General features: G+C 30.5%; 1 protein-coding gene across 2 annotated transcripts in view; it reads right to left on the reverse strand.

Moving 5' to 3' along the window:
- LOC143200520 (uncharacterized) overlaps positions 1-23,806 on the reverse strand; it is a 76,118-nt gene that overhangs the window by 36,357 nt on the left and 15,955 nt on the right. Inside the window, exon 1 of one of the 2 annotated variants that reach the window (XM_076410959.1) lies at positions 22,930-23,175. The exons of the other annotated variant lie outside the window; for it this stretch is intronic. Coding sequence (XP_076267074.1) covers positions 22,930-22,985 — 56 coding nt within the window. The 5' untranslated portion in view covers positions 22,986-23,175. Of the gene's footprint in view, positions 1-22,929; positions 23,176-23,806 lie in introns of those variants that run through there. 2 annotated transcript variants of the gene reach the window in all.

The raw sequence follows: 23,806 nt of genomic DNA on the forward strand, positions 1-23,806 counted from the left end.
TTAGGCGTCTATATAGCTGTACGTATTTTGATCGACAATATTTATCGACGAAAATGCGAAGTATCAATGTAAACAACTGCTAAATTCGATAGTCTTAACATTTATCTACATAAAATCGCATAAAATAATTATTTTTATGGTTTGATTTGAAGAAATATGTTATCGAAGGCCATCAGACACTTTTAGAAACGTATGGGAGCACTGTTTCGTCATTACAATTATGGGTTTTGGTATTTACGATTTAAAATTAGTAATTTTTATATCAAAAAGTACGAAGACAATGAACTAAAAGACGTATTAGACAAAAATCCAGCTAAAAGGCCCAAAAAAAACTTTCGGATAGCTTGGTAGTTCGTGAATCACGTATACACGCAATGGGAAAACCCCAAAAAGGATTAAGACCCACTTATGTATTCTTTGTTTAGCTAAATTTTGATATTTAACTGAAACAAAGGATAATTTGAATTTACGGAGCCTATTGAATATGCATATAAGGTATCAACTGTTATTCTAAGGAGGTTTTGACTAAATAAGATGCGCAATATAAGTTCCAGCCACTATATTTATATCACTGTTTTTCGTCATTTGCCGTCAACTGAATCTTTATAATCCCACTAACTGGAAACAGTTAAAACTCATCCTGCATTTTCTTCGCCAGTCATAATCGGATGCCAAGCTTTCTTACTCCATTTTAAATAGCATAAACAAATAGTTCCTCAATATATATAACATTTACTACTACAATAAATATCATATTTTGCAAATGTTGTAAAACACACTTCTTATCTTCTGTTCTAATTCAGTATCTTATATTGTTTCGTAGTCTCAATACCAAAATCATCCCACTGAAATTTGGATATTGCTTTTAACAGTTATATTTTGTTATAAAAAATTCTATAAAAATAAAATAAAATCGCAAAAACTAAATCAGCTAAGAAATATATATTTTTTTTACATACACATTTTTTTAATTAACATTTATATTAACAAAACAACCAAATATTTTATAGTGATGCATTAATAACAATACTTTTTTTTTATATACAACGATGTTTTCAGATGATTTAGATTCTGATGCTGAGTATATTTTCCATTTTGGTGCAATCGATCCAAAAATTATTCATTTTCGCATACCGATGTAGGTACGAAATAATTAGTTATTTTGCTTCACTGACTTGCACATGGTCAAAGTTTCATGAAAGTTTGTAATTTCAATACCTCCTAATATCTTTAAAGTGTCGTCTTTCCAAATAAACTTCACTTCACCACCCTAACCTAATATACTATTGTGAATAGGAAAACACTGAAGTCATATTTGTAGTGGCTTAACGATAAATACATTAGTTAGTTAAGCTTGAAAACCCTTTACAGTTATCAAAAAAATAGATTTCTCCTCATAGTTCGGTATTATAATATTTTCAGTGTAATTGAGAAGAGGGAAATTGTATATATTAAATTTTTACGGAGTTACATCACATACTTGTGAGCAGTGAATACACTAAAACATCGTTCTCAACAAAGGTTCCGAACTTAGACCAAGACCTTGGTCTATTAATTGATAAATATATTGAAGATGCCTCTCCTATCAATTATAAAAATGTATCTAGCGATTTACTACAAATAATCTCGAATGGCCTTACACAAAGCGTTAACAAAATTTTTAAAACGATAGTGGTCCAGGTACCTTAATTAATGAAATAGCTTCCATATAGCCTAACTATTTAAAGCAGACTTCACCGTCTTTCTCAGAATTGTGTATAACATTGACGACAAAAATCTTGATAAAGCGCAAAAGAATAACTGATCAAAGAAAAGCAACTTATAGATGGGGCTGAAGTTCGGTTAATCTCGCAGCAATTGTTCCATTGATCAAGGTTTTCAAAAACTGCTCGTATTCTGAGACAAAAGATTGAGATGAACCTAAAATGCTAAATATTTCATAAGAATATATTAATTTTTGGAAAGAAAATCGCCAAGAATATTTAACAAATTAATTATTTTAACCGGCTTGGTGGTGCAGTGGTAAAGGCGACAGGACGGTCCTTCTACAGTTGCGATAGTCGCGGGTTCGAATCTTGCTGGGGCATGGTCGTAAATTTATGTTTATGATTCTTTAATATTTATGATTGTCCTAGGTAAAGCAAAATCCGACAAGGAAAATGATCCCAGTCATACCGGTAACCAGGCTGGGTAAGACCGGATGTCTTCTGGGGTGATTTCTAAGTAGGTCAGTCGCCAGTCGGTAGGCTTAATGCCGAGGACCGTGGTTCGGAACCCACGTTAAACTATAGCCCAATCCAGATAAACCCCTAGTTGGTAAAAGGGACTTTAATATACGTATATACTTATCCTTTTTTTTCTACAGTGGTACTAGTACATGGTATACAGTAGCAAGTCGAGTACCGGATAAATACATGAGTATATATTTCTCAAACCTATCCCATAATGTTGAAAATTATACTTTTCAGTGCAAAAATATATTGTAAAAATTTATAATCCAAATTATTTAGTTATTCCCTCCTTATTTATCGACGATCATAAACATATTCACTACTTTCTTTTACAAATATTGATCATTCAGATTCAGTCTCATTTATTTCAATTGCAACGTCGGTCCTAGCCCGTTATTTCACCACCCGGTTACTGTCAACCGGATAATTTTAGAATCCCTAAAATTTTGAGTATTGGCCAATGTCGGTTTTAAATAGCGGTCTTATTTAAGTATCTTCGCGCTTAGGAACTTTCTCTTACGTCAGTTGGTACGGCATCCCATCTATGAAAACCAGCGTCGATATAACGCGCTCTCCAAATACAATATAAAAATAAAGTTCTTTTACGTCAATCGGCGCTTCGTTCGACCGCATCGTGAAACAACAAATCAAAAAATCACTCAATAACGTCGTGGACCGTTCGATGTGGGCCGCGTATTTATTATTATAATGCTTTCTAATGCTTCGAGCATTACGATATTGACCGATCGATCCTTTTGAAAAAGGCATCTGATCGAACTAGATAAAGTTAAATCGGTCTAAAACTATAAAATATATAAAATATAGAAGGCGATCTCAAATAAACGCATGTAAAAAATAGAATTATAGAGAAAAAACTCAATAGGTGTGTCTGGACAAAAATTTTGGCAAAGTCTTATATCCAGATGGTAATGTGATCGCCATTCTAGTAATTTTGGCAAATACATAGTGATTTATTGATTCCGTACTCGGCTTGCTTGTGTATTAATGCAATTTCAATAGAACAATAGTAATAAATTAATTAGTAAATTAAGATTGTACTAAAGATTTCTAATAATAAATATAATGTAAGATGTAATTAATTAAAAAAAATACAGTAATTTGATTGGTTAGTTTAAATATGCATTATAGACACCTGCAAAGAAAATATTTTATTGTGAAGGCATTTCACTGGTTTTTAAACAGATCTTAACAGGTCAATTAAAAAAGCCCCGGTCTATCATAGTAAAACAATTTTTTTTGGCAAAATTAGTTTTTTTATTCAACATAACTCCCTTCAACGGTGATACACTGATCGATCCTCCAGTTTCGGTGATTACCTTTTCATTCGGTGAAAATTTTTTCCGAGCGAGCATTCTTTTGAGACCTGATAACAGAAAACCCCTGGAGGCCAGATCTGGAGAATATGGTGGATGGGGAAGCAATTTGAAGCCGAATTCATGGATTTTTGCCATCGGTGTATTGTCTTGGTGAAGCAGCACTTTCTTTTTCTTCAAATTTCTTTTCGGCGATTTCGTCCTTCAAGCGGTACAATAACGCTATATAATAATCGCTGTTGATAGTCCTTTCTTTTTCAAGGTAGTCAATGGAAATTGTTTCATACGCATCCCAAAACACAGACGCCATAACCTTGCTAGCAGACTGTTGCGTTTTCCCATGCTTTGGAGCGGGTTCATCGTGTGCAGTCCACTCGGATGACTGTTGATTGGACTTCGGAGCAAAATAATGGAGCTTTACACAGAGCTTTCTCATACGCAAATATTCGTGAATGATATGTTGTACACGTTCAATTGATGTCCTTAGAGTGTCTGCTATTTCAATTAAGGTCATTCAAAATCATTTTGTGGATTTTTTCAATATTTTCGTCAGTAACTACCTCTTTTGGGTACTGCGTTCACCGTCTTCGGTGTTCATTTCACCACGTCTAAACTTAGCATACCAATCCATGATAGTTGATTTTCTTGGGACAGTGTCTGGAAACTCGGCATCAAGCCAAATTTTTGGTTCAACTGTATTTTTACCTTCAAAAAGCAATACTTTATTAACACGCGAAATTCCTTCTTATCAATTTTTTTCACAATGACAAAGCTTCACTCAAAATGGTATAATTCACAAACTAATGATCCGACAGCTGTTAAATTTATACACGCATCTTTTGAGGGTTAGGGCTAATTAAAATCATATGGATTTAATTCTAGTAGCGCCATCTATGTGTCAGGCCGGGGACTTTCAATTGACCTGTTATATTCTAAATATTTGTTTAAATACAGGACGGGCTTCGTTTGTGATTGTAATTGTAATTGTCTCGAAAAAATGGAAAATATGACAAGGAATAACCGTTCCAGTCATGCCAGTAACCAGGCTGGATAAGACCAGATATCTTCTGGGATGGTCTTTAAGTTGGTTACTGGCTAGTCGGTAGGCTTAATACAGAGGATTATGGTTCGGAACCCACGTTAAACAGTAGTTCCACTCCAGATAAAGTTTCGTTAGTAAAAAGAAGACTTTAAAATATATATAAAAAAATTGTTAATGGTATTGAAATAAAATGTATTTTATTACTTTTGTTGTGCCTTTTTTTGTTATCAATATTATTTTATTATTAGATTTTAAAATGTCCGAGTATGAATATTTGGCGACACTCGAGACCTTCAGCAGCAAGACAAGTTTACGCTCTATATATTATAATTTGGGTCTAAAACCAAACACAAACAGATAATCTCACAAATCAAAACACAAAAATATCTTCTAATACAGTGGAAAGTAGAGAAAGTACTGTAATTGAGCTTTAAATATTTGACAAGATACTCGTATTGATCTTAGGTCCCGTATTGTCGAAATATACTCCATTTATTATTTAAAGATAAACTTCAAGCGTCTAATTTATCGTCAATATTTAATATACGTAATACACACGTCATAAACCTGTTGTTCTATATATATATATTTTAAAATATACTTAAACTGTGGCATATGCGTGTAGTGATAATACTGAGTGTCTAGGATCTTCAAATGGACGTAAGCACAGTACTCATAAATATATCTTTAGATTTTACGAATTAATAACACAACTTTACAAAATATATCTTTGTCCTAAAATCCATCATATGATTTTTCCTTTCACTATGTTGCTTTTTGGTAGTTAGGATATTTTTTTGATATACGATAAATATATAAAAATTTTAAAATATTCTGTTATTTTTAAAGATACTCTGGAAAAACAAATGGTTCGTAATTGTCACAAAATGTCTACCGATGTCACTTAAGTGATACGCAACAATTAACTATTTTGTATCTCAAAAATACTTAAAATGTTTAAGATGTCGTCCAGTAGTTACAGATATGTACGAATATTATTTCAAGTGCCGTGTTCTTGCAGTAATTGGAAAAGTGGTTCAAGAAGGTAAACAATGTTTAGTAAAAAATTGTCCATTGTAAAACTAAATGTTTTTACGTTTTTTTTACCTTTAATTATTTCAGGTTTCTATCATTGAGATGAAATAACAGTACCAAGAACTTAGCGAGGGACAAAAAAGATCATTGACTGCTGTTATTTTTGCGTAGACAATCCTGCTAAAGGCGTAAATGTAAAAATACGAAACCGTCTACCTTCATCTTCTCCTTCAATCTGACATAGCCCACAATTCGATTAGTTCATATTAGAAGAGTTCAAATAACAATAGTGAGGATGAAGAATTTATGCCGACACAGGACGTCACCAACCAATTTTCTTATCTTAGAAGACTTTAATAACCTAATAAGACATTTGAATGTTTCGAAGCATAAAGCACAGCAGACCGGTTTACATGCAACTATTTTGTTTGCTTGTTTTCCCAGCAACTGGCGTTTATTTAATGAAAGCTCACCAAAAAGCTTGAAGGTAGTTTTTTTGTGATAGTTTGAATGGAAATACATTTCCATCTTCTCCTGTGGAAATGAAAGAAAACTATGAAAGTGTCAGTAAAGTCAGCTGTCAAAGATAAATAGTATAAGTAGCAGTTCATAGAATATTTGGTAGGCAATATAAAATGGTAGGAAAAATTCTTCTTAAATTATTCAAAAATGAGACTAGAGGGTGAATATGCGAAATGCTTCTCTTGTTTGTAGGATAGTTGAACGGATAATTTGGGACCACATTTGAGGTTTAATGAAATAAATTACTTATTATCCTTCTTGCCTTTAAACCTTCATTTAATAATGTTTTAATTAAATTAATTTACTCAAAACGATATCCTTAATAATGAAGCTATTTTGTAAGTTTATGATTTTTCTTCATTATACAGTTTCATTACTGTAGTATTATTAGTATTTCCATTTACATTATTATTACCAATTATATATATATATATATATATATATATATATATATATATATATATATGTATATATATATATATATATATATATATATATATATGTATATATATATGTATGTATATGTATATATATATATATATATATATATATATATATATATATGTATATATATATATATATATATATAAATTCAAGGATTAGCAGAGAGTTTACTTTAACTAATGTAACTATTTACATTATAGAACATAATTTTCCGTATATTTATAGTTCAATGTTTTGGTGTCTTTTTTAACAACGCCAAATATATCTTCAGTGTGAAAATATCGACACCGCCATTCAAAATTAGATATGTCCTTGCATACTTCGTATGTCACCAAGCAAGCAGGTTACGACCTAGACTAAGCATACTCAACGTTCTGGCACGTACCAAAATAGAATGACATTGGAAAGAAACACAGAAATAATCGGGCAATCTTGTCTTTCGCCATTGGTTGAATGAATAGAAAGACTTTAAGACTTAGTGTAAGTAAAGTTTAAGAACTTTAAAATATGTTGAGTAGTCATAGTGTGGATTATTACTTAAATATGTTCTTTGCAGATTTAATTTTAACGATTTTCCTTATTATATTGTCTATTAATTTACATTACATTTATAGGTTAGTGAAATAATAGATTTTCGTTAAGAATCTTATAATTGACAGTAAAATAATAATACTATTTAAAAAACAATAATATATAATATATAAATACCACATGCTAACAAAAACTCTTTGCAAAAAGTGTTTAAACCAATATAGCTTTATCTAATATAATTCTTGTTGTTGAAACAATATTTGATAGCAGTTTTTCGACATCAAACTTATTCCCATAAACCATTATGGAAGCTATAGATATTAAAATATCATAGGCATTCTAATCAATAATTTGCATCATCAGTTATCACTTATTATAGTCATATCCCATCATCAGTGGTATCATTTCTCCATCTTTTATATTCTTCGAATCTCCTTGTTCTTCGCTCACGTCAACTCAATTTTTTGGAAAAAGTCGATATATTTGTGCGTTTTAACCTATACTACACTACGTGATATAATTTTTAATATCTATATAATTAACCTATTTTGAATCTATATTATGATTAAGAGTTTCCACATTGCCTAAAAACTTGATGATACTATTTTACGAATATCAGGCCTAAATAAAATAGCTTCTTTTACTTTACCTTATGGTAAATAAAAATATTATCCATGCAAATATTTAATAAAGCTCATCTTTACACAACGCTTTTACTAACTGATTCACTTAACTTTATGTGCAGTGGCGATAGAAGAAACTGCTTAGGATATAATAAATTTTTATGCAAAATTTTTTACTAAGAGCCAATACAATTGCTCTACTGTCTCACTGATATATAAAACACAGAATATTTCAAAATCCCTTTTCTTCAAAGCGTAGAGACAGCTTTTATCTCCACATAATAGCTTACCGTGAACCTGATTGTTAATTTTTAACAAATTTTATTAATATTTTAAAACTTGTTTTTGATGTTGAAATATTAAAACGTGAAACAATGAATTCAATATGATTGTTATTTATGAAATCAGCACAGCACAAATAAGAGAAGAATTACTTAAAATTACCGAAATATTTTTCTGTATTCATCATTGGTCTTATTGTTTATATTAAGTATCTTAATTGTTGGTTTAATAATTAACTTGTAAAGCTGCTTCTGCTAGCTTTTACATGTTTTACATTATGTATTTATAGTAATCCAATAGACGAACGTAAATTTGGAAAGCTTTAATTTTCGACATTTACCCTTTTATTCTTAATATAATAGCGAGATAAATAATATAAATTTTCAATATATAAGATATATATAGACGAGACTAGAAATATTTGTTGAGTCCGGATAATACTTCGTAACGTTTTTTCATTAATATTCAATTAATGCACTTACGATGTGAAAATTGATGTATTTAAACTAAATATGCCGTAAATTCTAATGGGAGCCGCTTATCCGGTATCGGGTTCTAGTTTTTTAACCAACTGATGTTCACTGTCAGTAACTTATGAAGTCAGCCTGATAGAGTTCTGCAAAGTTCGGAGTAAGTGATTGTAAGAGGATTCTACCTGTGAACTATACAGAGGACTATTTTTAGCAGATATAAAAACAAACGAAAAAACTTTCATTACCTTGAAAACAAAATTATTAATATTTTACGTGATAAGAGTAATATCAGTCGGAAAACAGCACAACACAATGATTATATATTTTTCCAATTTTAACCATCCGGATTAAGTTTATAATTATTGTTATGATACTTTTTATAACGTAATATTTTACGTTTTATAGTAGCGAATTTATGGCAATTTGTTATTTAAATCCCACAATTATTCAACGACATGAGTAAACAATAACCAATTATTGCCTAATTATAATTGTAAATATCAAAATGCGTCTATAGAAATGACATAATTTTCAAATAATTAAGAAAAACCCAATAAAACAATAAAACCTAATTATCTATATCGCCTTCCTGATTATATTTTAATTAAATATTGACAGTTCGTAGTAAGTTTTGAGGAATGTTTTATTGTATTTCATATTTAATACCATATATTAAGTACATTATCATGTTTTATTTAAAGTAATTTTTAAAGTTTTACCTAATTGAAATAGTCAAGAGAACATATTTTTTATGTTAGGTACGATAAGTTTATAATTATTGTCCACAAACTTACTTATAACTTCCTTTTCCTTTTCTTTTTGTGTTTTTCTTTTTTAAGTTGAAAATATCTTCTTTCATTTTAGCTTTTCATCAACAAAACTTTTCAAAAACATTTCGTAAATAGGAAGAAATACCTGGCTTGATTATTTAATTTATTTAATTAAGTGTTAATTTATAAATATGTCTCTTCATATATTATTATATTCCTACTAAATTAATTCTCTCTCGACGCTAAATGTACCATTTTTAACCTCGCAATACCACTCTCGACAACTTGTTTGATTGAAACCAACATGAAAGTGTTTGTAGAAGCTAGGATAAGATTTTAAGACCTAATAGATCTTCTGAACACCAGAAATTGATCTAAAGTATTTGACTCACTCACTGTAATATATTCTAATTAAATGAACAATAAAGTACGAGATCCTAATATAATCATATTACTAACATTTAATTAAAAAAATATATATACTACATAACCACTTCTTACTTCATTGTCAATCATAGGCGTTTAAAATAATTTAAATTTAACTCAACAACATATAAATAATCAAAATATTGGATCCAATATCTAATTATTTTAAAACTAGTATCTACAGCTAGTCTGTTTATGATTTTGTTCCAGATGTATTCAAAAGAGTATCACTTAGTACATGCGGTGTTAATGAATTAATCGAATATTAGCAAGAGCTAGATTTAATTAGACGTCTGTTTCCCATTTAAATATTTCAAGGGTCATACTGTCAAGCCACCTTATCATATTTTTGTCAAATATCATCAATATATTGGATATATGATACAACTCCTTAGGGTTTGTTTTCGAAACGATATTACAACCGAAAATGAGTAAGTTGAAATATTACTTGATTTAATTTTAAACAACGTTATCCAAGGTGTTGTATTACTTTTGCTTATTCTCGTATTGTTGGAACTATCAAGTATGATCATATAAAGTTATATTTTACAATTATTTTGTAGGGTATATTGAACTGCAAAAGAAAACCACAATATATGCGAAAATTTAATCCTAATATAGATTAGCAATACACTAGAATAACAAGAACCGTCTGTCCTCTTTGTTTAAAAGGTATTTATATTTTCGTAAATAATTTCTTCAGATTCTTGTGTTATGAATTACGTTATTTATTTATGAAACATTAAAAACATACTATAAATTTTAATTTATAGTTTGCTGAATAGCTAAGAAAAATCATTCTTGCTTAAGAACAGGTAGGTTTGATATGCTTCTGGAAACATAGTATACCATTACAATAGAGGTAATTGTATTTTTTTTTAAAATGATTTTCTGTAAATGTTATTGATACTAACTTATAATCCATTTCAGGTTTCGTTAGTAAATGCATTTCATAACAAAATACTAACCGAATATTTCAATAAATATGTTAATTTGTGCATCAAGTGTTAAAATGAATGTTGCGAAGAATATTAACAGCTGTAAAACAGCTGCATGGAATATCTTATTTATTGGTGAGTTGTTGGACAAGATAAAGTAGATATTAGCAGATTAAAGAAAGCCATAGAAGACAAAATAAAGATGAGCCATTTGTAATTGCAACATTCCAAAATATTGCACAAAGTAATTAAATATAAAATATATTTTTTATATAAAATATATTTATTTAAGAAAATATAACACACATATACACATTCTATGTATATCCGGTCTAAAACACATAATGGCAAAAATTTTACCGGAGCTCACTTTGTTAATAGTCTAACATTTATATACAGATTTAGGTAAGGGGGCCAACCAAATATATATATAGTCAATTCAAAATGGCAGTGACACAAGTGTCCATAAATGTTTGTCTAAAGTTGTAAATTCGTTTTACAGTTAGACAATATTATCCTTGTCATTTTATTCGATTTAAAAAGAGATAGAATGATGTTAGAGAAGTTCGAACATGTAACAAAATGAGCCTGCAAAAGTTGTCCGTTTGCCAAACTTCTGAAATTTCTTCAAAATATTATAATTACGGATTATAAACCGGCAAACGTTGTTTTAATGCATTGTTTTAATAAATTTGAAATCGCCGCGGTTTTTATTGAAAATATTTTTTGCACCTTGCAGCTACACTTTATATTAGTACGGACACGGTCACAAAAATATCCCAAAAAATAAAAAACAATATAACCTTAAATTCGCCAAAAAGAAACCGTGTTTATGCGAAACAGCTGACGAATAAAGATCAATCTTGATGTATCAGAGATCAAATATACGAAATGTATAAACAGTAAGTAGTTTTTTCAATCGGAACATAATTTAATAGAAATGAATATGAATAATATATATATATACATACATATATATATATATATATATATATATATATATATATATATATATATATATATATATATATATATATATATATATGAAATGATCTAATGAAAGTAAAATACATTAATCAGATATAAAATTGTTAATTAAGTGGATTAGGCCTTCGGGGATACCATTACATACAAAAACGCGTCTAGAATCCTACCCGTACTAGTGTGGAAAAAAGCTCAATGTATATATAATAAAACAACTCTAAACTATAAATAATTGTGGCTGTAAAATTAATTGTAGTTTTAAATTCTTCGATAATAAATGTATTTGATGTACTGTAATGTTAAACTAAATTATATTTACTAGAATATTTGTTCAATTATTTTTTTATATTAAAATTTTGTTATATGTCAGAGCCTAAATGTACTAAAACTCAGAGTAGTTGCGGCAACATTGCAACGTTTCCCGTGTCACTGTTATTTTGAATTGACTATGACACAATACAAGAAGAGCTCCGATACATGCGGCAACATCGCGCGAGAATAGTTCGGCTCGGTTATTAATCATAGTTTACTGCTTATTTGAGTATTAGTTTCATACAATAATATGAATGACTTATATGGAGCCCCATTGTTTTGTATTATTAATTTGTATCATTCCATAAAAAAATGGATATTGATAAAACCCATTAGGTTGAATTTTATTTTATATTATTTTGAACTTTATTATAATGTGATTATATATTATTATATCTTATTAGTAGCGATTATTAAATTTAAGTCGTATATAAAATAGAATTAATTAACATAGTTGGCATCCAGATTGCCAACCTATAATAGTTTATAATTTCCATACTTACAATTTTTGAATGTAAAATATTTTAGGATATGGTAAATACAAACTGAAAATAAAACAGAAACGAAAACGAATAATTGCCCCTTTGAAGCTATAACAGAGCGATGCATAAACCCGGCAACAGTGCCGGATTTCGACTTGTCGATGGAGTGTCAGAGAAATTTAATATATACACTTTGGACTCCTTTTATATAGTTTTAAATCAACATAATATAGGCAATAACGTTTGTTTACGTCAAATCTCTTACCTACTATGAGGGGTCATTTTTTAAAGTTAAGTATTTATTAATTTATAAATAACTCAAATCACATCGCTATTATAACGGTTAGGATGACATGATAAATAATCACAAAAAAAAACGTATTTACCAATTTATATTTGTTGTTATCAATTAAAATCCTCAAGTTATTTATATTCCTCGATCTATCTAATCATATTACAATATTTTGACACATGCTTAAATAGCTATCAACATATTAATCATTGAATGTTATCTAGTCCAATTTCACATATCCCTTTATAAAACCATTTAGATTGTGACGCAAGTGATAAAAGAGCTGACGTCAATTAAAGGGCATTTCGACCTGATGTACAGACAGATTTTTATTGGGAGATTATGACGAACGTCATCGTTTAAATCCTTTAAGTGGCTATTATTTAAAACTCGCTCGAGAGCCGGAATGATGAGTGCTAATATTGTTCTACCTGTTATATACATTAGATATATGGCATCAGAGAATTTTATAATAGTTAAAGTCCAACTATGCTAAAAGAATTAATGTAAACCATTAATAATATTTTTGTCAGAGATAATTTTAAAATAGATTCAACTATTTTTCTTGGATTTTTCATTTGATTCATGAAATTCAGATCTGATTGCTTTACTTGATCGTAAATTTCACAATAGCGATCTACAAGTTGAAACAAGCTTTACGTATAACACTCAGAGCAATTTTAGTAATCCATCCGTCATCATTTGGTATATATTTCGTGCTTGAAGGGAGTCTGTAGTTCTCAACCAATATCCTGCCGTTGGTGCCACAGGACATAATAGAGGACACATGAATATTCTTTACTAACTCCCGCCTTAGTTTATCGACAGGCCGCGCTCTTATCGACTTGTACAATGTTCTCGGATATCTCGTAAAATTTGTTTTAAGCAAATTTCCTCTCTTCTAGAGGCACCATCTCAAAGAAGCAAAAGTTTTTGCAGCTTAGCGAATTCGGCTTCAGCTGTAGATGTCACTTCCTTCTCCTGTAATGCGTTGATAAAATATTACTTTTGAAGGGAAAAATACAGTCGAAGCAAAAACATGGGTTGATGTCGAGTTTCCGGACACTGCCCCAGAAAAATAAACTCTCAAGTATATGTATGCTAAGTTTAGACGTGGTGAAATGAGCACCGAAGATGGTGAACACAGTCTACACCCAAAATAGGCTGTTACCGACGAAATCATTAAAAAAATTAACAAAATGATTTTGAATAACTAAACTAAATAGCAGACACTCTAAAGATATCAACTGAACGTGTACATGATATCATTTACGAATATTTGGGTATGAGAAAGCTCTGTGTAAAGTGGGTGCCGCGCGAACTCACTTTTGACCAAAAACAACGGCGAGTTGATGATTCGGAGTAGTGTTTGAAGATGATCAAGCTTAATAAATCCCAGTTTTTGCATCTATATGTAACAATGGATGAAACATGGCTCCATCATTTCACTCCGGAGTCCAATCGACAATCATCCGAGTGGACTGCACACGATGAACCCGCTCCAAAGCGTGGGAAAACGCAACAGTCGGCTGGCAAGGTTTCGGCGTCTCTATTTTGGGATGCGCATGGAATAATTTTCATTGACTACCTTGAAAATGAAAGGACAATAGCGACTATTACATTATGCCGTGAGCATTATGGGACCGTCTGAAGGACGAAATCGCCAAGAAACGGCCGCATTTGAAGAAAAAGAAAGTTCTGCTTCACTAAGACAATACACCGATGGCAAAAATCCATGAATTGGGCTTCGAATTGCTTCCTCATCCTCCGCATTCTCCAGATCTAGCCCCTGCGACTATTTCCTGTTCTCAGATCTCAAAAGTATGCTCGCTGGGAAGAAATGTTCATCGAATGCTTATTTTGTAGCAAAGAACAAATCATACTACAAAAATAGTATCGAAAAGTTGGAGAGTCGCTATAATCAGTGTATCATTCTTGAAGGGAATTATGTTGAGTAAAAAAAAAATTGCCAAAAGAATGTGTTTTACTACGGTAGGCCGGGGAGTTTTCAATTGAACACTTACACATAATGGACATAAACATTTATTTATTTGAATATATTTATTAACATATGTCTATTTAGAGTCTTATGGATTTTTCATACTATATTTTTAACCTTTTCATATAGAGAAAAATTGGTTATTTACATTTATATAATCTTTCTACAACTATGTATGGGAATGTATGTGAAAATTTTAATTTTTTTTGTTTATTTAAATCTTATCAACTATTAAGGTATTTTGATGAATGAACGCATTGTTTAACCTGGTAATTTGTAAGTAGATTAGAGATCAGTGTAGAAGGAATTTAACTTTACATAACACTGTTGTTGCTGCGACTGACGTCGATATAATAAATCAAGTGATACAAATCTACCAACTAAATAATTACACCATTCTATTGGTAGATTTATACTTAAATTTGAATATAATGATGCCAAATAATAATGTTTATTAACTTAGTTGAGTTCAGCTCGAATTCACTCGCTTAAAAGCAATATTACATAATTATTTTAACATACCTGAACGAATATATGTTTTATTAACCCACTTTTAAATATACAAATCTTACGAATACGAACTGAATGACGTAACATGGTCAAACTTCAAAGTCCCCGTAAAATTAATGATAGACGTTATTGTTATTCGTTCACAAAAGGAACAATCTCATTTGGAAATTACCAAACCCAACGTGTCCCTCGTTACATAACCTTTGGGAATTTCCATCTTACCACTCGGACGTAAATTTCAACTAGCCCGTATTAATGTATAAAGTATACGTATGCGCAATTAATTCTCACTTCATTTTTTTTTTGCCGTTGAAAACAAATTGATAACTTCAACAACTGTGCAAACATCTTTCCTAACGATTTACAAACAATAAAGTGATATAAGTAATATCGACGATGATTGTAGTCAAGTCGGTCGGGCTTTCGTTCTGGTTTCCTTTTGTTCAGTTCCCTTCAGTTTTTAACCATTCTAATTTTAGAATTGGGTCCTATTTGCTTTTGAGTCGCTAATCAGGACGTTACTTGGCCGCTCTTTTGTGATATTAATTTTAAATGAGAAAATAATTCTGATTTCATAATTATAATTATGCAATAAAATATCAACTAGTTTATGTATTAGGTGGTTGTAAACTATGACACTTTTTTCGCTTTAAAAGACATTTATTGGGAGGAATTTGTACAAAATATGTTAATATATCCAATACAATCAACACATCCAATATAATCCTCCTTGTTGCATGTTGGCAACACTGCTTCAGTTTACATGCTAAATTTTGTACGTTCGATTTTAAAGTATTGAAAGAGCTGTTCTTCAATGGATTAAACAAGCGATCACAAGCATAAAGTATTGATGCTTGGTTAGATGGAGCGTATCTGGTAACTGTATTTTGAATAAGATATAAGGAGTCATGTTTTTCACAATAAACATTCCATATTGATTAAAAAAATTGTTTAGACTATTTGGTACTCGGAATTTTAAGTTTTCAAAATAATTGTATTGGTTCAAATAATAATGGTGTATTGATTAAATATCTCTAACATGCATAAGTAAGTTTCAGTAAAGCATGTAAATTTATACCAAAATATTTCATACATGGCTAAAATTCCATAATATTTTTACTCCCGCTAAGATACCTAAGTTGTCAGATAAGATGTATGTAAGGTCATATTTCATTGAAGATCCGAACAGAACTATGAAAACAAGAATAAAGAATTTCTAACAATTAATGTTTTTGGTAATACAATTATTAGATTGACAATTTTAATGGATCCTATGATAGAACTTGGTATTATTCATCTAAAACATATATAAATAGCACAATATTAGATAGATATTCAGAGGATAGACAAAATAATAAGAACAACATCCAATAAAATTCACCTTGTTACATGTTGGCAACACTGTTTCAGTTTACTTGTAAATCTTATAGGTTTGATTTTAAGCGATCACAAGCTTCAAGTGTTAGTGTTTGGTTAGATGGAGCGTCTGTGTGAAAATATGTGAATCACGAAAATATGTGAATTGTTTAGCGTTTCACGAGTGATAGCGTGGTAAACAATAAACATTGTAAAACATCATGGGGGAAGAGGAATAGTGGGATAAATTGAAGGCTAACTGACAATGACCGACGAACATTAAAAAGAATTGAGGACAACCTAAAACGACTGCGGCAAAAGTGACAGCGAAACTCAGAACTCACTTGACTAAGGCTCTTTTGATAAAAACAGTACTTATGAAAGGGCTAAGATTACGATACCTTTTATAACGGAAGCCACCGCTAAACTGGGAAAGAACTGGTACAAGGATAATAAAATCTAGACACTTGATTGAAATAATGTACTATGATCCGGACTGCTTATTTCCTAAAGCTAAACATGGTAGAGGTCCCGTTATGATTTGGGCGGTATATCATGGTATTCGGTTTATCCTCTCATTCACAACACTGGTCCTATTACTCTCCATACAGAACCATTATGGGAAGTTCTAAAGCAGAAATTGAGGAATATATTTTCATTTCCAACATCATTGAAGCAATTGGCGGATGTTTTGTTACAAAAATGGAACAATATTGCGTTGAAAACTCTCTACGAATCTATTCAGTGAATAATTGCAGCTGTTTACCGGTTTATTTTAACCGGCTGATTTTAACGTTTACCGGTTTGTAACTTATAATCATTGTAATTAACGTTTTGGAGAACTTTATAGACATTTGATAACAGGATCGACAAATACCAGCAGAAATCGAATTTTATAGATTAATTCGGTTACGTGTTCCGACGTATCAGACATCAGTCTCTTTTCAACTAGGGAAAAATGAGAAAAAATATCCGCCACCACTTTATGATATAAATGATGTCAAAATCATGGTTGAGATAAATCCTATTAAAACTTAGTTTTATATAATCCATCAATACATTGCTACTAGCAATTCGCTGCTACCGACTTTTAAATTGGCATCAAAAAATAATCAATCAATTTTTTTGATATTTTACGTTCGTCTAAGCCGGAAGTTTATAAACCGTAATACATTTTACGAGCAAATGTTTATGGAATGTGTGCGTTGGCATTAAGCTAAGCTGAGGTCAACCTTTTAACCAGAAGCAGCTGCTCATAACGTTTTAGGACCAGCGTTGAATGACTGTTGTATTAAAAGCGATACTCACCGTATGCAATAATCTTTGTTTGATTACTCAAAAGAATATTACCATTTTATCGGATTTTGATTTCAATCCAGGATCAGAAAAAATAAATAATAAAATAGTAACTGTTAACAGCCGGGTAAGTTTCAGTTACACTCAAGTAATCAAACAAAACATCCTCGTGAAGAATTATTGCAAATTTTTTTGCAATAAAAATGGCGCCGTTCTTCCATCTGGTAACTGTAATTTGAATTAGATATAAGGATTCATTTTTTCACAATAAATGTTCCATATTGACTCAAAAGAAATTGCTTGGGCTATTTGGTACTCGAAATATGTATAAAAACTAATAGTGTACTGATTAAAGATCTCTAACATGCATAGGTAAGTTTCAGTAAGTATATACATCTTTACCAAGATATTTCGTACAAATCGCTGGCTGAAATTCCATACTATAACTTACTTCCCCTTGAAATATTTGAAAGCTATTGCAAATCAGGATAATTTAGGTTAAATTATCAGATAAGATGTATGTAAGATCATATCTCACTGAAGATCCGAACAGAACTAGGAAAACAAGAACAAATAAATTCAAAAAATTAATGTTATTGTTAATAAAATTATTAGATTGACAATTTTAATTGATTCTATGATAGAACTTGATATCATTCATCTAAAACATATATAAATTGAACAATATTCTATGTTTAATACAGACAAGCTAAATTTTTCAATTTCGCCAGTTGAATAAAGGAAAATCTAGAATAAAAACTTGTGCAATTTTCATACATGACAGTCAATACATCGATGAATAATTACAGGTAAAAAAAGCACAACTGCATAGCGAGCAGCGCGTTTTAATTAATTGCACATGTTTCTGGACTAAAACGAAGTTAAAAGGTATAAAAAATATCGATTTTTATTAGTTTGGATACATCAACTCCACTCCAATGTAATATTTTGCTAAGTATTGGAATTTAGACTTGGATTGGATCGAATTAAAAATAGAATTAAACTGAGCTACAAAAGAATTTGTCATCAAAAACACTTTAGCATCAAACACTACAATTTTAAAGGAATATACAGATCAAACAGAAATTAACTTGTAGAATTACTTGCAAATTTAATAAGAACAAAACTAAATATCAGCTTATAAAGCTATTTCTTCAATATAAAATTTACAACGAATTAGGATAAACATAGAATAATGAACAATGACACTAATAAATTGATGCAAACAGACTAGAAAGTCATCAAAAGAAACGCAAAAGCGACTTTTATACTTTATCATACACCATATTTACCTACTACTCTACTGAATTAAGGAATTATTAGATAATTAAGTTACTTTAAAAAGATATTTAGTATTCCACTATCGAATTTACACTCCGCGACAAAACTTTAGTACACCACACAATTTCCACTACAACTCAATATAATTTATTCTATGGTTAAAGACAATTAATCACGGTATGTAGATAAACATTATAAAGAGACCACTATTGTTTATTTAGAGGTTCTGCATAAGATTTTGTCACATGAACAACAAAACCACAGTAGACGTACAGTTTTTATTTCGTGAATAGCATTTCAAGGTCTTTAAATACCAGTTTACTTTTTTCATAGGGTGGAAGAAGACTTACAGCACAGGTGAAATTAGTATTGCCAATACTCTAAGAAAATAAAAATGTAATGTGTCATAAATAATAATAATAATAAAACATAATAAAACTAGACGTAAGTCTACATAAAAGACTGTAGGAATATTTAAATAATACAGAAGGCAGCGAATAAAATTACTTCTGCAGCTGGTGTAAAAACAATACATAAAGTTAGGCATTGAAAAAGAAAAGGTACAGAATAAAGTGTTACGAGTCATCGTCGATGCCCCATATTACGTGTCCAACAAACTATATATACCCATATTACGAACCCATAACGAGTGTAATTCGGAGTGTTAGTGCGAGTACTCTGAAAGACTATTAGTGCATCCCAATTCACTCACCAAAGAGTTAAATGTGCGCGATAACAGTGTAGTGCATAGATTCAAACGCAAACTACTATACGAACTGATTAATAGACACATAGAGTAAGATTTAATAATCTCTATAATAAGCTGGAATAGTTTTTAGAATAAGTTAGGATAGACTTTAAAATAAGTTAAAATAATAAAATAATAAGTTGTACAGTAGATCAATTACTGAAGTGATCTTCTACCACTTATATCATACAACTGAAATCATATAATAATACTTATTTCCCACGGGGCGATTGTTGACGTTCTAGGAGATTAAAAATAAAGAAAAGTTTTACTGAATTCATCCTTAAGAGGAAAACATAAGAAGGAACATTTAATTTTGCCAACATATCTCATTTCATGGAAAAAAATGATGTCATATAATATTTTCGGACGAAAAGAAATTCCATTTGGATCACCCTGATTGGTATAAGTATTACTATCATGATTTAAGAAAAATCAGATGATTCTAAATCGCAGACAGTTGAGTGGAGGAAGTGTTATGTTGGGCTTCCATAAACTTTAAAGAAAATAGTAATAAAAATCATTTCTCGAAAAATTAATAGAAGAAGTTTCAATGAATCGATCGAAGAATGCGAGCCAAATATAGAATACAGGCTACCAGTCAGAATTATATTTTTTAGCACACAATGCTGCTCTTCATACAGCAAAACTCGTTTAAAGACAGTTATCTTTCAGAACACAATATTGAAATTTTAGAGTGCCGGCTTGGTTGGCGCAGTGATCAAGGCGACAGGATAGACCTCCTACTGTTGGGATAGCCGCCGATCCGAATTCTACTGGAGCATGGTGGGAAATTTGGGTTTGTTATTGCTTATAATTGTGCTTGACCTTAGGCAACGGTCCTTATAATATCCGACAAGGGAAATGATCCCCGTCACGCCAGTAACCAGGATGGTCAGTCAGGCTTTGAAAAACACCCCTGGTCCGTTAATTTACGGCACATGCATCACATTTCAAGGTGTAAAGCTACCAAAGGCGGACTGAAATTGCTGTTAATTAACAGTCTAGAGGTATTTGGACAGAAGCCGGCAATTCGGGATGAAGAGCCACCAAAGATGAATTGAGCTGCTCAGTTTCTTAACCGTAGACTATTGAAATATAGAGTCACCAAAATTTGAAAAACCAACCATTTCCAAGATCTTCAAAGACAAACTGACGGAGGAAGGTACAATCGAAGCTAAAAAATAATGTTAGCTCTCCACGCGCAATAACGACGTCGTACATCCCTATGGCCGTTTCTTTAGAAGGGAGGTGAACTATCAGAATGGTGAACAAGTGATGCGGGTTGGTCTACTTTCTAATAGATGAGAAGCCGTTATTCGAAATTCGTTTGTCGTGTTTTCGTTTATCTATCTATTTTCAGTTTTATTAGACGTTCACAACCAGTTTATGACATTTAAATAAAATCAGCAATCTGATCTGCGGGAGTATTAAAAGGAAACACCTTATGCGATATTTTTATTAGAGCAATATGAATATTATGACTAAAAATTTTATATATTAATGACTGTAGTTTAATCGTTTTTATCATAGAACATAATGTTAGTTTCACCATTAATATAACTTCTGTTTTTCATTGATAATGCAGATATTTAAATTTATATTAAGATATTTATAATAATATGATGCTAAGTAACTATTATTAGAGGATAAACATAACTGTAAAAAATAAATAGGTAAAATGAATATTATGACATTTTTCAACCAGAAATCTATTTATAAATAATCACCAAAAAACCAAGACGATGACTTTGAATATATTAAGGTCTTTCTTATTGAGTAAAAGTGAGACATATCAATATGCTATTAGATATGGACTACAACAGTTTCGTTTACTGTGTTTTTGTTTACTATTTTCAGTTTTATTAGACGTTCACAACCAGTTTATGACATTTAAATAAAATCAGCAATCTGATCTGCGGGAGTATTAAAAGGAAACACCTTATGCGATATTTTTATTAGAGCAATATGAATATTATGACTAAAAATTTTATATATTAATGAATGTAGTTTAACCGTTTTTATCATAGCACATAATTTTAGTTTCACGATAAATATAATTTCTGTTTTTCATTGATAATGCAGATATTTAAATATTAAGATATTTAAGGAGATAAAAATAACTGTAAAAAATAAATAGGTAAAATAAGTATTATGACATTTTTCAACCAGAAATCTATTTATAAATAATCACCAAAAAACCAACACGATGACTTTTAATATATTAAGATCTTTCTTATTGAGTAAAAGTGAGACATATCAATATGCTATTAGATATGAACCACAACAGTTTCGTTTACTGTGTTTTTGTTTACTATTTTCCGGTTTATTAGACGTTCACAACTAGTTTATGACATTTAAATAAAATCAGCAATATGATCTGCGGGAGAATTAAATGGAAATACCTTACACGATATTTTTATTAGAGCAATATATATATATATATATATATATATATATATATATATATATATATATATATATATATATATATATATATATATATATTATGATTAAAAATTTTATTTATTAATGATAACTATAGTTTAATCATTTATATCAATGCACATAATGTTAGTTTCATAATAAATATAACTCCTGTTTTTCATTAATAAAATAGATATTTAAATTTATGTTAAGAAATTTATAATACTATGAGGCTAAGTAACTAATATTAAAAGATAAAAATAACTGTAAAACCAAATAAATAAATTAATATTACGACATTTTGAAACCACAAATATATTTATAAATAATTAAGGAAGAAACCAAAACCGTGACTTATATAGAAAGAATAGAAATATTAAGAACTTTCTTATTGAGTAAAAGTGAGAAATATTAATATCCCACTAGATTTGAACCACAACAGTCTTCTTTAGGCATGTTTTTGTTTACTATTTTCCAGTTTATCCGGCATTCACAACCGTTTTATGACATTTAAATAAAAACAACAATCCGATCTTCGGAGGTATTAAAAGAAAACATCATTATCGAACGTGTACGAAACAAGGTACATACCTAAGCGATGGCACTCTGCTCGAGGCGTCCAGAACGTTATTCTCCAGCGATCTCATCCTTTTCTTTCTCTTATTAAATCGCGCTCGTCTGTGTGCGAGTGTGTGCAGTTTTTTTACACGTACCGGCTTGGAGCGCTAACCTTAAAATCGCGATTCCACGTCGTGCCGTGCGGCTATCGAACCAAACTGAAATAAACCAATACTAACGTGGCCGAAACACTGTACTTAGCACGGCTTGGCAGCGATTGACGTTTGAAGTAGCGATGCATCGACGACCTACCTCCTCCTCCCGCTTCCCCACTGCCGCCATCACTAATCGGTGAAAAATTCAAGAATACGTTTACGTCAAAGGTGGAGAACGGCTATTCTGGGGCGGTAAGTTTTCCGCTTGCGAACGGGTTAAATTATTAAGCGATTACGTCCGTTTGATTTGGACGAAATTGGTTTTTGGTGGGTGTTTCTTTTTAGCTCAGCAAAAAGCGCAATTACCCGAGGAAATGCGTGTGGCGGCCTGAATTTTTTCACATGATGTGTTCGATTAATTTATCGGTTTTCTTTTTTAAAGAAGCTCAAAATAAAACCTATATTCTAATATCCCATATTTACAGATAGTTCACAAAATTTATATATATATCTGATATATAAATTTCTCCTGTCACAGTGTTCGAAATTTGACCACAATGTAGTAAATTAATTATATTTCTATCATAATAGAGTAAAAGGTTTAACTTTAAAATATTGTATATATATTGATATGTATATTGATATAACAGGTTAATTGAAAAATCACCGGCCTACCATAGTAAAACAAATTTGTTTGACAAAATTAGTTTTTTTTTCAACATAATTCCCTTCAAGGGTGATTGATTATAGCGAAC

Source organism: Rhynchophorus ferrugineus, unplaced genomic scaffold (genome assembly GCF_030347505.1).
Source record: "Rhynchophorus ferrugineus isolate W39M unplaced genomic scaffold, kcgeb_rfMv2 rfM8, whole genome shotgun sequence".
Classification (NCBI taxonomy): Eukaryota; Metazoa; Arthropoda; class Insecta; order Coleoptera; family Curculionidae; genus Rhynchophorus; species Rhynchophorus ferrugineus.